A 12,762-nucleotide genomic window follows, 5' to 3' on the forward strand; every position below is an offset into this window, starting at 1 on the left:
CATTCTCTTCTCTTCCATTTTATCCCCATAACTGTGAGATAGGTTAGGCTGAGAGTGTGTGACTGGCCCAAGGCCACCCAGCAAGCTTCCATGGCCAAATGGGGATTTGAACCCTTGTCTCCCAGATCCTGACCAATATGCCACAATGTGTCTCTGACCCAGTTCTTTTTCAAGATGTAAGTATAGCTGGGAATCAAGTAGAAGCAGAAGTCAGTTTGACAGGATTGACTTTGTGGTTCCAGTTTTCCTCAGAGCACATATTCAATTCTGTCAGAAATCAATTATATTTTGGTGTTTTCTCCTAGTGGGTCACTGATAACTGTAGTCCTAGTTCCTTTGATTAGTAACATCAAACATGTATGATCACAGTTTAAAAAACATGGTCTTCATATTGCCTGAGACAGAAACTTCATATCACCTTGACTGTTGAATTACATTTAAGGTGATGTTAAGCCTTGACATCACCTCAAATGCAATTCAACAGTCAGTTCACATATTTATTTCCCAGTCTTTAGGAATAGAGTGGGCAACAGTGGTGAAAAAAAAGTTGTGGATGGACGTAAATGTATATGTGAATCAACTAGTAGTTTACCCTCTCAAAGTAACGAGAGAATGCTTGGAAGATCCCACAAAGGGAGGACAAGCAGTCTTCATGACTATTTTAGTCTAGATTACCCAGCATAATCCTAAACAGAATTTAACTCATTGATTTCTATGGATTTAGAAAGGTGTAAGTGTATTTAGGTTTGTACTGTTTGTTGATCAAAACTGTTGTGGAGCAGTGAGCCATATTTTACTAATATGGCCAGGAGGGAAAATTGTGAAGGCACTGCTCTTTGTTGGCTTTGATTTCAATGTCTCATCTTTCTACAAATTTTTGACATCAGATAGTACCAAAACAATTATTAATGTTTTAAAACTCTTTTCCTTCCTTGTTCTCATTGCTTCTCAGAAAACTAAATCTAAACAATGCTATGGGGGATGTAGGATGTGTACACTTCTGAATAAATGTCTCTATTAATGAATTATTAACTCAGCTCTCCTGACCTTAAAAGTGGGATGAAGAGGCGCTCGGGGCAAGAAAGGAAGCTACTGAAGCCTTTATCGGTCTCCTGTCAGAGGCACCGGACCATTTGTCTTCCTCTTCAGATCGGGAGAATTAATTAATATGAAAGGAAACTTTTTTTAATTGTGTGTCAAACGAAATCAGATAGGGTCTTCCTGATTCAATATATTCTTTAGAGTTTCTGCCTCACCCTGCTTGTGTCTCCTATTCTCCCAAGAAGAAAGAATAAGGGGCAAGAAGGTAGGGATATATGTGTAATATTCCTAGGAGGGGGGAGTGATGTATTGGGGGTAGTTAATTTATCGATCTTGGCTCCTCTTCCCGCTTGTTTTATTTTAGAGGTCATTAATCAATGAAGAAAAACACCACCGTGTCTCACCTTTTTGCATGTAATACACTTTACCCTTCCTTATTTATTTCTCCGGGAATAGATTCCTAACAAATATTCGCCAATCGATCTGGTGTGGGCAATGGATTTTTATCAAAGTTTGGTCGCTTTCGAACGGTCGATGGCGATTTGTTTCAATGCTCGTCCTATAAATATTTTGAGAGAGGGGGGATGGAGGCGGTGGCGAAAACCGGCGCGCGCTGAGGATAAAGTTTTGTCTTGCCGAGCCATACTCTTTTTAAAAGCCAAAGTCGCATTCTGGAAACCGCTAAGAAATAACCTTGAAATCTCCAGAGAGCCATATTAAGGCAAAACGAGAAAAGAAAGGCGAGACATAACACAGGCTGGCACAGACCAAACTGCCTGATGAGGAGGAGACAAAGCAAAAGGGTCACTCTTTGGTCACACGTTGGCTTTCAGTTCTTCAGCTGACACTGATCAGATCACCAGACAATCCGGATTTATACACACACATACAGCCCCGCCGCCACCAACGCGGTGTCAATTTCTGCTGCTTCGGCCGAGAGACTCGCAAGGAGCGCGGGCGTTGGGAGCCTCGTTGACCAATTAGGAAGAGGAGGCTTTCTAGGGGAAATCGCTCCGGTCCCTTTGAATCTTCTTGGCCAATTACTTCATCGCCACCCCTCTCCTGCTTTTAATTACATTAATAAGTGTAATTACATGGAGTGGATTATTTTTCACTGATTTTTAAAAAAATCGACCGTACAGTAGATTTTTTTTTAAAAAAAATTCTCCGGGGACTCTGAATGAGTGACAGGAAGAGATAGGGGCGGTATGCCCTGGAGCTTTACAGAAACAAGCAGGGCGAGGGCAAGAGGGCTGAAAAGAGGACGCGTCGCCTCTTCGCCTCCTTCTCCACTTCTGTGGACCTGAAGGAAATTGACCTCGTGCGAAAAAAATCTTCCATAAAGCTTTGTTCCAAGTTCAGATGCTATCGGGACAGCGTCTCCCACGGACTTGTTCCCCCAGTTAGGAAAGCTGTTCGAATCCCAAACGATTCATTTTGATTTATTCTCGTGAACCACCTCCCCCGTCGATCTGCACACATCGAACTATCTGTCCTTCTGCAACAGCCCATAAGACAAATGCAGCTACTGACAAGGCTTTTAAGCGAACCGGCCGCGATCATTCCCCTAGTCGCTACTCCACCCCACCCCCGCCAAGTGCCAAAGACTGGTAGCAATTAATAAAAAACCGTCTCTTTTTTGTTTAAAGAGATCCATAATCGGAACCACAGTACTGGAACTGGACCTGAAAGTCATGAATCCAATGTGCTGCTAGCATCATTTACGAGATATTTGATGCTTGTTTATGGGGTTATAGTTTTTTTAAAAAGGAAACCGGGGAGCGGGGAGGTTCGATGAAACAGATGAGAAGGCAATGGTGCATAGAACAGCGTGCTAACTTTATTGATGACGATTGTTTGACGTTATTTTGTATCTGTTATTTTACCTTCAGTCCTAAAAAACTTTTCTTAAGCCCTCTCTTTACTGATCCCACCTTCTTCCTTTCTCTCTAAAAGAACAGTCCTGAGCAGAATCCTACTCTAATCTATTCAGTCGGGCTTGCTGCCAGGACAGAACTTTTACGATAGCGTGGACAGAAGGGAAAGAATTAAAATGTTCGGTATTTGACGTCAAATATGGAATTGATCAAAGGCAGCGAAAGAGTTTGCCGGTTTGTTTGTTTTTATCCCAGGATAAAATCCTAGCAGTTGATTCTTTCTCCCATATCTAACCCGCCCCTTAGGTTGTGTGTGTTGCCTTTAATGTAGGTGTTATCAATCTATTCCGAAAAATGACTGATGACCTTGTCACATGGACGCCAGTCAAAACATTCTCCCCCCCCCCCTTTGCCAAAGCTGTTCTCTTCAGATTTGTGTGAAAATGTCCTGCCTTGGACACAGACAAAACCTAAACAACAACAGCGTTCCCAGACTTTGGAAAACGCAAAGGCTGGGAAAGAAACAAACTATGTGAAAACTGACATCTGAAAGGTTATTAATTGCTAGCGCGAGAGACACGGAGCCTCTTAGGTGAGAGCCGTAGCGAGGGAGATTTATATCTGAGAGGCTCTTTTTAATACACTGAACCTAATAGACCGTCTATTCCTCTCTCTACGCGCGGTTGAAGTCCTTTAAGTTTGGTGGAAGTTTGTGGTACATTTTGGTGGCTTTACGCATTGCTACCTTAGACCCAAATTATGCACCAGGTTGGATCCGGAAATGGTTCTGATTGATGATTAATGTACCAGCGCCCTCGCCCTAAAGCGTAGACTGCGAAGCAAGCCCAATAAAGTTCCATCCATGAGACTTCATAGGGCGTAAGTGGGTTTTCGCTTTCTCAGCTAGACACAGTCTTACAGATCCAGATTCTGTGGATCTGTTCGTTTAGTGTGGATTAAAGATGTAGTGCTTTAGCTCCTGCGTAGTCGCTTTATTGGTAAATTACTCTGTAAAAACAGAGTAGAAACAGGTTGAAAACACTGGGGAGTTCGGGGGAGAAATCCACCTTTGTTTGGGACCCTAGGTAGAGAATATAATGAAGCCTTTGTACAGGTTTTGTCAAGACGGTCTTCTTGCACCCACGGAAGTGACTGGAGAATCGCAGATAGGAGCGGGCGTCTACAGAATATTTGGTTTGGAACAAGACGTTGGTTATATTTGATTCCCATTCCCGGGAAAGTTTAGAGTTGCAACAAGGCCAACGAAGTAAAAGGTCAGCTCTAGATACCCCTAGACTACTGCCACAGGACTGGAGCGCCCGGCACACGCGGCAGATCCATCGAGCGCCGAAACGCGCGGGTTGGCTCCGGCAAGGTCTCGCCTTGCCCGAACTGCTTCTCCGCCCTCTTTCGAGCTCAGAAACCAACGATTCCTCCGCGCAAGCCATGAGAGCGACTACTGAGTATCCCCTCCTGTTTAGGATGCGGGGCGGGGTGGAGGGGCTGCTAAGCGCTCACCCCCAGACCCGTCGCTCTGCTTCAGCCCCCTCCTCACACTCCCTCTCCCTCTCTCACACACACACTGGAGTTTGGTGCTGTCGTAAAACCCACGTGTCTAGGCCAGCGGCTGCCAGAGCGCTGAGCGCAAGCAGAGCCCCGCCGCTCCTGCCACAGCCACAGCCACAGCCAGCCAGCCAGCGCCGCCTCTCCCCACAACCCCCAGCGCTGGTCTCAGGTTGTCCGAAAGCAGATCGCTCCCCTTCCCCAAGGCTCTGGATCTTCAGGGGAGAGCGGGATTTTGTCCCTCGTCCAGGCCCGCGTAGGTTCAGGTAAGACGAGGGAGGGAAGCCTTGCCGAGCCCCTTCTGTCTGGCGGCGGGGGGGGGGGGGGTCGCGTTGAGATTCTCTTGCCCCTTCGGCGTCCGCGGTCTTCTGAAGTTGCTTCGCAGCACGCCCGGGCTGGCGTGGGGGAAAGTGGCACGATCGCTCACTAGGGGTGCGCTTCCCGTGGTTGCAGAGAGTTTGGGGGTTTACGACTTGGGAGGAACTTGGCGGCGCCGGGTGAGCGGACTGCGGTGGTCCATGGCCGTTGTGGAGGAAGAAAAGGGCCAAGAGAGAGAAAGCTGTTTTGCAGCCGTGCAGGGAGGAGAGGCGATGTCAACCACGCGGCGAGTCCCGCCCCCCCCCCCCCCCCCGCCGGCTTTCCTGCTGCCTAGAAACTTTGGATCTTGTTCTGTGCGGCACATGCTCGCGGAGAGACTCCTCTTAGCTCAGAGCGGGAAACTCTGCAAAACATTGCCCGCTCTCGGCTGCCTTAGGGCTCTGCTGCTCTCGCAACCCAGCTGGGAGGGAACCGGTCGTCACCTCTCTCTCTCCCTCTCCCCCGTTTCCCCCCTTTCCCTTTCTTTTCTCCAGGCGTGCAGAGATGCTGAAGCCAGGCGATCCGGGCGGATCGGCGTTCCTCAAGGTGGATCCTGCTTACCTCCAACATTGGCAGCAGCTTTTCCCTCACAGCACTCAGCTCAAAGGTGGCGCTGGGCTGCTAGGCCACCTCCAGGCGACGGACCGATCCGTCGACCCTCCGCCTGACAGTCTACGCCAGCTGCCAGCCCCTCTCTCATCGGCTTCTTCTTCTTCTTCCTCCTCCTCCTCCTCCTCCACCCCTTCTTCCGCCCCGTCTTCCTGCGCCGCCGCTTCCCTGGCCAGCTTGACCTCGCTGCCAGTGGCTCAGATCCCTGTCTTTGGACCGATCCAGAGCTCCGAGTCCCCTACCGGAGCTCCGATCTCCCTGCTGCCGACCAAGGACTTGGGAGGAGGCGGCAGCGGCGGCAGCAGCGGCGTAGCGAAGTGCCCCGAGCGGCTGACGACCAGGTTTCGCTGCACCGCCGAAGAGTTGGACTATTACCTGTATGGGCAGCAGCGCATGGAAATCATCCCTCTCAACCAACATACCGGGGACCCCAATAATCGTATGTACCACTTAGGCAATCTTCCCTTTCGCGCGGCAGGGCGTTAAAGTTTTGCGATGGAGGAAGCAGAAAGTGCTCGAGAGTTACCCAAGTATCTGAGGATGCTTTGAAACCCCGTGGCTGTAAGTGAGCGCCACAGGGTTAAATCACGGGTAAACATCTCACCTTACTTTAACCCCACGTACTGGATCCCGAAACGTGTAGATGGCGCATTTAGATACCTCAAAACGCTTAACTTGCAGTCTTTGATCACATTCTCTTTCCAGTATGCTCCATTTACTGCTGCGGAACTTACTTCCGATCAGTAGTTAAAACATTTCCTTGGATGTAAGCTCCACTGAACTCAATGGGACTTGTTGCCAAGCAAAAAGGTGAAAGACTAAACTGAAAACAATCTCACTATAATGGGACTGAATGATGACAGGTGTCTTACCAAATACTTATTTTTCAGGCACTTTACTGTAAAGAGAGTTTTCAAAGCTCTCTTTCGCTCTGTCTCTCCTACTGAGCTGTATAGAAAACTAAAATGTAAAGGACCGGCAAACAAGAAAAGTTTCTGGTCTCTTTGGAAATATCCTTTACCTTTCTGCCCTTGTTAACATCAATAGCGCCATGCCACTGGGTTTGTCTTTCTAGAGTTAAAGCGGAGCACGAGCGTTTCCTAAGAAGTTTGTTTTCAGAAGTATAAATGTCAGATACCTAATTGAGTGTCAAACCCAATGTGCTGCAGGGGATTTCAGAATGTTTCTTAGGAAGCGGCCCACATTTACTTGTCCGGGTCCTGTAAGATGTATTTTTTTTCAGACTAGTTCAGATTTTGACAGAATCTAGTTTTGCACTTCGTTTGTATGTGTATGTCTGTATGGTAAAAGTTCAGTTCAAATATCTTTAAAAAACATCAAGGAACTCTGAAATTATTTGTAGTAATAGTAATATGCAGAACAGTGGATATTAACTACATACCCATCTCTCTTTCTCTCTGTGTCTGTTGTTTTTTAAAGCTGGGTAAATTTTCTTAAGAAGCATAGCAACTCCTCAATCTAGTTCAATCTGAATATTAATTTAGAGTACAGACTATCTTAAGTGATCCAACCGATCCATCAAAACCAGCAGGGTAAAATGCATTTGGATAGGTTTCTGTCCTATAGACCTGTAGAACAGGTACTTGAATTGTCTTGCAAAATGGCTTTAAACCGAAGTATAGGTGGACTAGCAATCTAAAACTGAAATGTGGTTTAATTGAGTTTTGAAGAGACTATTACTAGAATTTCTTTCCCCACATCAGTGATAATGTAACTACATTAATTGCACTGATAGAAGAAAACTGTAATCCTAAATTTCTTGGCGGAACACATGTATTTAGCATCGATCTTTTTAACTTTTACGATCCTTCTGAAAGAGTTGTTGAGTTTGGGGGTTAGGGTTTGTCTGACTTTTTAGCGGTGCATTCGCGTCCCTCTGTTTCGTCTACAGGCAAAGCAGTTCCTTTTTTCTCCAGCGCAAAGAACTTGATCTCAAATGACTGGCTCATAAATTAATAGACTTGGAAATTAGCTCAATCGCCTGTTCGCTTTACTCCAAAGGGGTTACACAGAGCAAAGAAGAAAACAAGAAGCGACTTCAGAAACAGCAGGTTTTAGGAATAAGCTGGATTTCCAGGGATCCGCTCCCTGCCCAGCGTTCAAAACGGGGATTGTAAAGTTAGGCGTTGCTTGCACAAAAGCGGCTTGGAACATGCACCACGTGATCTATCGGGGTAAAAGCCGCAGGAGTAACATATTTGCAAAAGAGGTGAAGGTCACCATCCAACAAAATAAGTCCGAGTGTAAGACCAAAAGTGATTTCAACCATGTTGGAGGGAGGCTCAGTTAAGCGGAGTACCTGGATCCAAACAGATGGCACCCACTTGCCCATGTTTCCTTGGAAGGAGCTCCAATATATTTTAGTGGAACTGACTTTCCCCCTAATTCCTTTGAAGCTGAGTGTTTGGTCGAGCCGAGACATTGAACCAATCTGCGGGTAACTTCTCGGTCCCAAACTTCTCAGCCCAGCAGAGTCAGAATGATCGGAATGGGGGAACAGGTTGTACTTCGCTGGAGAGGCAAAAGATGACAGAAATCTATGCTGTTTAGTTAGTTTCCCGACGATCGCTGCTTCCCCCCAAGGCTCTGTAGCGGAGCTGTGTAGGCGGTGTTAGCAGAGACGAGAGTTTCAAGGAGAGGCTAAAGAAGATCAGTGTGAATTTGAGATCCTTTTCATATGTCTCCCCCCTCTCAATTCAAGTGTCTCTAATTCCGCTGTACCCATTGGCTACAATGTACCCGCCTTAAAAGCATTCACAAGTGATGCGTTCCATTCCAGACTGAAGGGAGTTGTGAAACCGCCTACAACTTTTAACAAAATCTAATCAGCATCCTGAAGTTCCTTCCCCGAGAGACAGCAATTTATGGGGGTGGGGGTGGGGAGAGAATGATCCTCTCAAAACAAGGAGCTCTTGGTGATTTTAGCTTCTCTCCCCCCTCCAGCCTTAACTTGATCCTCAGAGAACAAAGATAAGTCCCCTCAGCACCTGGGGTCGAGGGAAGCAGAAATCAGGCCTCCATATTTTGAAAGTCGCTGGGAATTGTTCCCTACAATCTAGCAAAGACAAGTTATGGGATGCCTGCTTGTGCACCTAAGTACCTTTATTTGGGAGTTAGTTCGAGCACGGATTTCTATGGATTTCATTTCCCAACTGAGGATTTGCAGGTTCAAATGCTTGGGCATAATTGAAATGCAAAAATGGAATTCCAGTAAAAATTGTTCAATTTAGAGGCGAGCAATCCTAATACATGTCATGATTTTAAATTATAATTAACTTTGTTGCAGTAACGAACACCCAGTCAGCACATTCTTTCACCTGACAGCTAATGATGAGGATGACTATAATAATGTCATATTGCTGTCTGGAAATGAAACAAAGAAACATGACCCTTACTTTAGTCTTTTAACATGTCCTTGCTTTAAATTATTCGATTGAATGTCACTGCCCATGATGATGGTGGAGAACAGCTATAACAACTTGTTATGTATAACGTATAAAGATTAAAACATCATTGCAGTACCTCATTGTATGTTTAGTTGTAACATGCTCGTTAAATTGGGAATAAACTCTGTTAAGCATAATGAATTTTACTTCCGAGTAAGCATGCACAGGATTGGTCTGCATATCTTTTAGCCCGCTCAATCATTTATATAGATTATTTTGAGGTTAATATTCAATAGTTACTTCCTATGAATCGATTTTCAAAGCAAAATTGAAATTATTCTCATTTTGTTTTTGAAACGATCAAAGTGATTTATGCGATTGTTACAAGATGAGCCGTTTGTAACTAGGAAATCACCACAATCAAACGCATCAGGACTGATATATTGCTGATATATATGGTAGTTTTGCATTGATTCACACCTACAGCCCTGAACAAATAAACCTTTTTTTCCAGTTCTGTAGTGACCGTTGCACCGTTGAGCAGACTCTACATTCCATTTCAAAACTGCACATTTAAATTTCTGTCCCGGATAAATACTGCAAAAGAGGCTTGGGTGAAATGGTCCTGGTTTTAGGGAAGTATTTGTGGAAGGCTATTACAACCATGCTGAAAGAAATTACTCAAGACTAGCAGTAAAATCCTAAACACAGTTACTTCAGTCTAAGCCCATATGCTTAGGATTTCACTGTAAATCTCTACTGTAATTTATTTCCATCAAGGTAACTAAATGTATACTAATTATCTCTTAAAGCCTTTTATTTGTTCCTGGAGGATGCCCCTGCTTCCACCACTCATGTCTGGAAGCTAAATAGTGGAAACTGGGACGTTTAATCTGGAGTATGCTGCCAGAGCCCCTTGCATATTCTTGAAGTCCAGGCAGACTTCTGAAGTGGAAGCGCAAGAACCCTGCATTCCCAGGGAGATTTCTATGTCACTGTCCTGAAGCATCATTATGCCTCTAAAACGGTGTAAAACTAAAGTGGCATCTAAGATAGTTGGTTGCACAGCCTGTTCTATCCAATCGACTCGGCAAGGATATTTTGGCTGCGACATTCTGCTAAAGTGTGGCAGGAAGCCTTGCCTTTTAGTTTTAAAATTTGTATTTTCCCAAATTGCCACTAACGCCTATGATTTAGCTATTAGATTCCCCTAGCAGTAGCACCCTTAAAGAGAGCAGCTCGCAGCCCATATATTAGATTGAGGTTAGAAAAGGTGGTGACTGTTTATTTAAGGTGATAAAATGGTCCATCAGCAGTAATCTCCATCGATATATGCCACAAGGAGATGAAGGATGAGGGGACAAGGCACAATTAATTGCCCTATGGTTTTGTAGGAGAGAGTGGAGGCGATGCGGCCCTCGCTTCGATCTCCTCTCCCAAAGCCCATTCATCATCTCCACATTGTATATGGGGCTCTCCCAGGGGCAGGGGGTGGCAAGGTTTATCTACACACAATATTCTCCTAACCTTCTGATACCTGACACCAGATTTAATTTCATTTATTCATACACGTGATGGAATAATAATAATAATAAATGATAATAATCCCACTCACAGTCACAAGGCTTTCTACAAAAGCGGAGAGCAACTGAAATATTTGTGTAGGCGGGAGAGTCTCCCCCTCAAGGGAAAAAAAGGGGCTAAGAGGACTGTCTCTGAGCCTCTTAGGCTGAAAAGGCCTACTCATAAGTAAGTCATGTTTCATTCAATGGGGCTTACTATCAGGAAAGTGTATTGAGGTCGCAGGAGCAGGACCGTGTCATTCCAAATGTTTGGGCTGCCTGTCGGCTTTCATTTGCTGAAAAATGCAGTCAGTGGAGTGCCTTGAGCATGTGGAACAAAAAAAGAAAGGTCTTTTCCCAGTGCACTGCTCGGGGTTCATAGATAGTTTTGAATAAACACTAAAATCCAGTTTAATTGATAAGGCCCTCATACTGAGAAAAAAAATCAGATAGGTAGCTCTATCATATGTGTCCTTATTCAGAAGTCCCACTTCGATCTCCAATGGGTGCAACCCTCACTAAAAGTGCCGAAAAGGCCCCTTCCTTAGTCCACTGAGTTTTGCACGTTCTAACCTCACCCGTTAAGAGAAATCTCGGTAATCCGCAATTAGATTTGTCTTTCCCTCTCCCCTCCCCCTCGCTGTTTACTGCTTAGGCAGCAGCCAACCAAGCGGAGAGGTGGCTGGGCTCAGGAGGTGAGGAGAGATTTCCATAGTCAATAACCTACAATATATCAGCGCATCTGCCATGCGCCCCGGAGCGGGTGACTGATTTCTGTTCACCTGCTGCTGCTGTCTGTGAGCTTTTGCCCAGCGCGGGAGAACGAGCTCTCTGGGGCAGGCAGCCGAGAAGGAAGCCGACCAACCAAAGCCCCAGCTGAAGAGCGCTGGGTGAGCGCGAGGCTTGGCTTGGGCGGGAAATGGATGAACAAGAGAAGCGGGAAGGAAGGAGAGCGCCATTTCTCTTTAAACGAAGCCTTCATTTTGGGGCTTGGCAGGAAGGAAAATAACAGATTTCTCACTGGTATTGTCTCTCTAGAGGAGCTTAAAGCAGAAGATGGGATGTACCACTTGGGCCGTTTTCTTACCAGTACACCATATGGGTTCCTACGTTTTACCCCAGGGGCTTGAGCTGAACAGTTAGTTTGGCTTCATTTTCAGGATCCGCCAGGGAATGAGATACTGGTTGCCACCGTTAGCCATAACGATTAGGAAGGAAGGTCTTTTTTCAGAAAAGGGTCTTAATCATGTTCTAGGCTGGACACCCTGTGTGCCTTTAAAAAAAAACCAAATAAAAGGAGAATGTTCGTTATTATAACCCACCCACCCCACCCCGGCATTTCCTAGCAAGATATTTAAAGCAGGCCAAAGCATCCAAAGCCACAAATGTTAGAAAGAAAAAACAAGCTGAATTTATATAATTATTAGCTGGTTACTTTAGTCAAGCCAAAAGGACTGGTGCTTATAATTTTTTCTTTAAAAATAATTATTTTGCATGAAATCTCTATGCTTTATCACAGACTACTTTTAAAATATTCTCAGTTTTAAAAATGTTTTGAGATGTGACATGAGCAACTTCTGTATGAGAATCCAAAGTCTAATGTTTTGAATGTTTTGTTGGGGCCTGCAAGCTAAATACTCCAAGCAAGCTAAAAGCACTCAAAACTATGAATATTATATATGAATGTAAGTTTGGATTGTTTTGTCATTTTTAGTAGTGGTATCTTTGGAGATGTACTAGAAATAATGTTGACTGTACCCAGTATCAAGCCATTTTTTAAAAATAAAGCAAAAGGGTGACTCATTGGTCTCGGGTACAACGCTTAAACTGGAAGTAGTTTCGTCTGGTTGGAGTATTGGACAGTTTTTTGCAAATTTATTAAAAATGGTTTGACAGTGGTAAAGAGTAGTACAAAATAAGGATAGCAAGTAGATTCATAGTACTGGTTTGTGCAACTTTCTGAGTGCTATAACCTTTCCCCCACCCCAGTACTACTATTTAACAATGTATATCTTCCTTTCTTTGACTTTATGGTCTCATATTGCACATAATTATGTATGATCTCACATTGCTGATAATTACATGGTCTCACATTACAGATTATTATAATATGTCTTTCTTTATCAAAATACTTTTTAAAGAAATAGATGTTTCATGGATAAGTATAAATGGGCAAAATATAAAAGTGAGACCAGGCCACTTGAGCATACTAGACAAAGGACTAGACCAAAGGGTTGTGTTGCCCCAGCTAATTGAAACTTTTTTCACAGTCCTCCATGCCACATTAGGTGGTGAACTACATACAAATCGCACATTAAATAATATTTAGGATATTGTTTTCTCATT

At 44.6% G+C, this 12,762-nt stretch overlaps 1 protein-coding gene across 1 annotated transcript in view; it reads left to right on the forward strand.

Moving 5' to 3' along the window:
- Positions 1-4,636: 4,636 nt before the first annotated feature.
- Positions 4,637-12,762, forward strand: part of PRDM6 (PR/SET domain 6) — a 135,611-nt gene continuing 127,485 nt past the window's right edge. The window contains exons 1-2 of the mRNA XM_054987444.1: positions 4,637-4,747; positions 5,333-5,886. Coding sequence (XP_054843419.1) covers positions 5,343-5,886 — 544 coding nt within the window. The 5' untranslated portion in view covers positions 4,637-4,747; positions 5,333-5,342. The remainder of the gene's footprint in view (positions 4,748-5,332; positions 5,887-12,762) is intronic.

The sequence above is a fragment of the Eublepharis macularius genome, chromosome 8 (genome assembly GCF_028583425.1).
Source record: "Eublepharis macularius isolate TG4126 chromosome 8, MPM_Emac_v1.0, whole genome shotgun sequence".
NCBI lineage: Eukaryota > Metazoa > Chordata > Lepidosauria > Squamata > Eublepharidae > Eublepharis > Eublepharis macularius.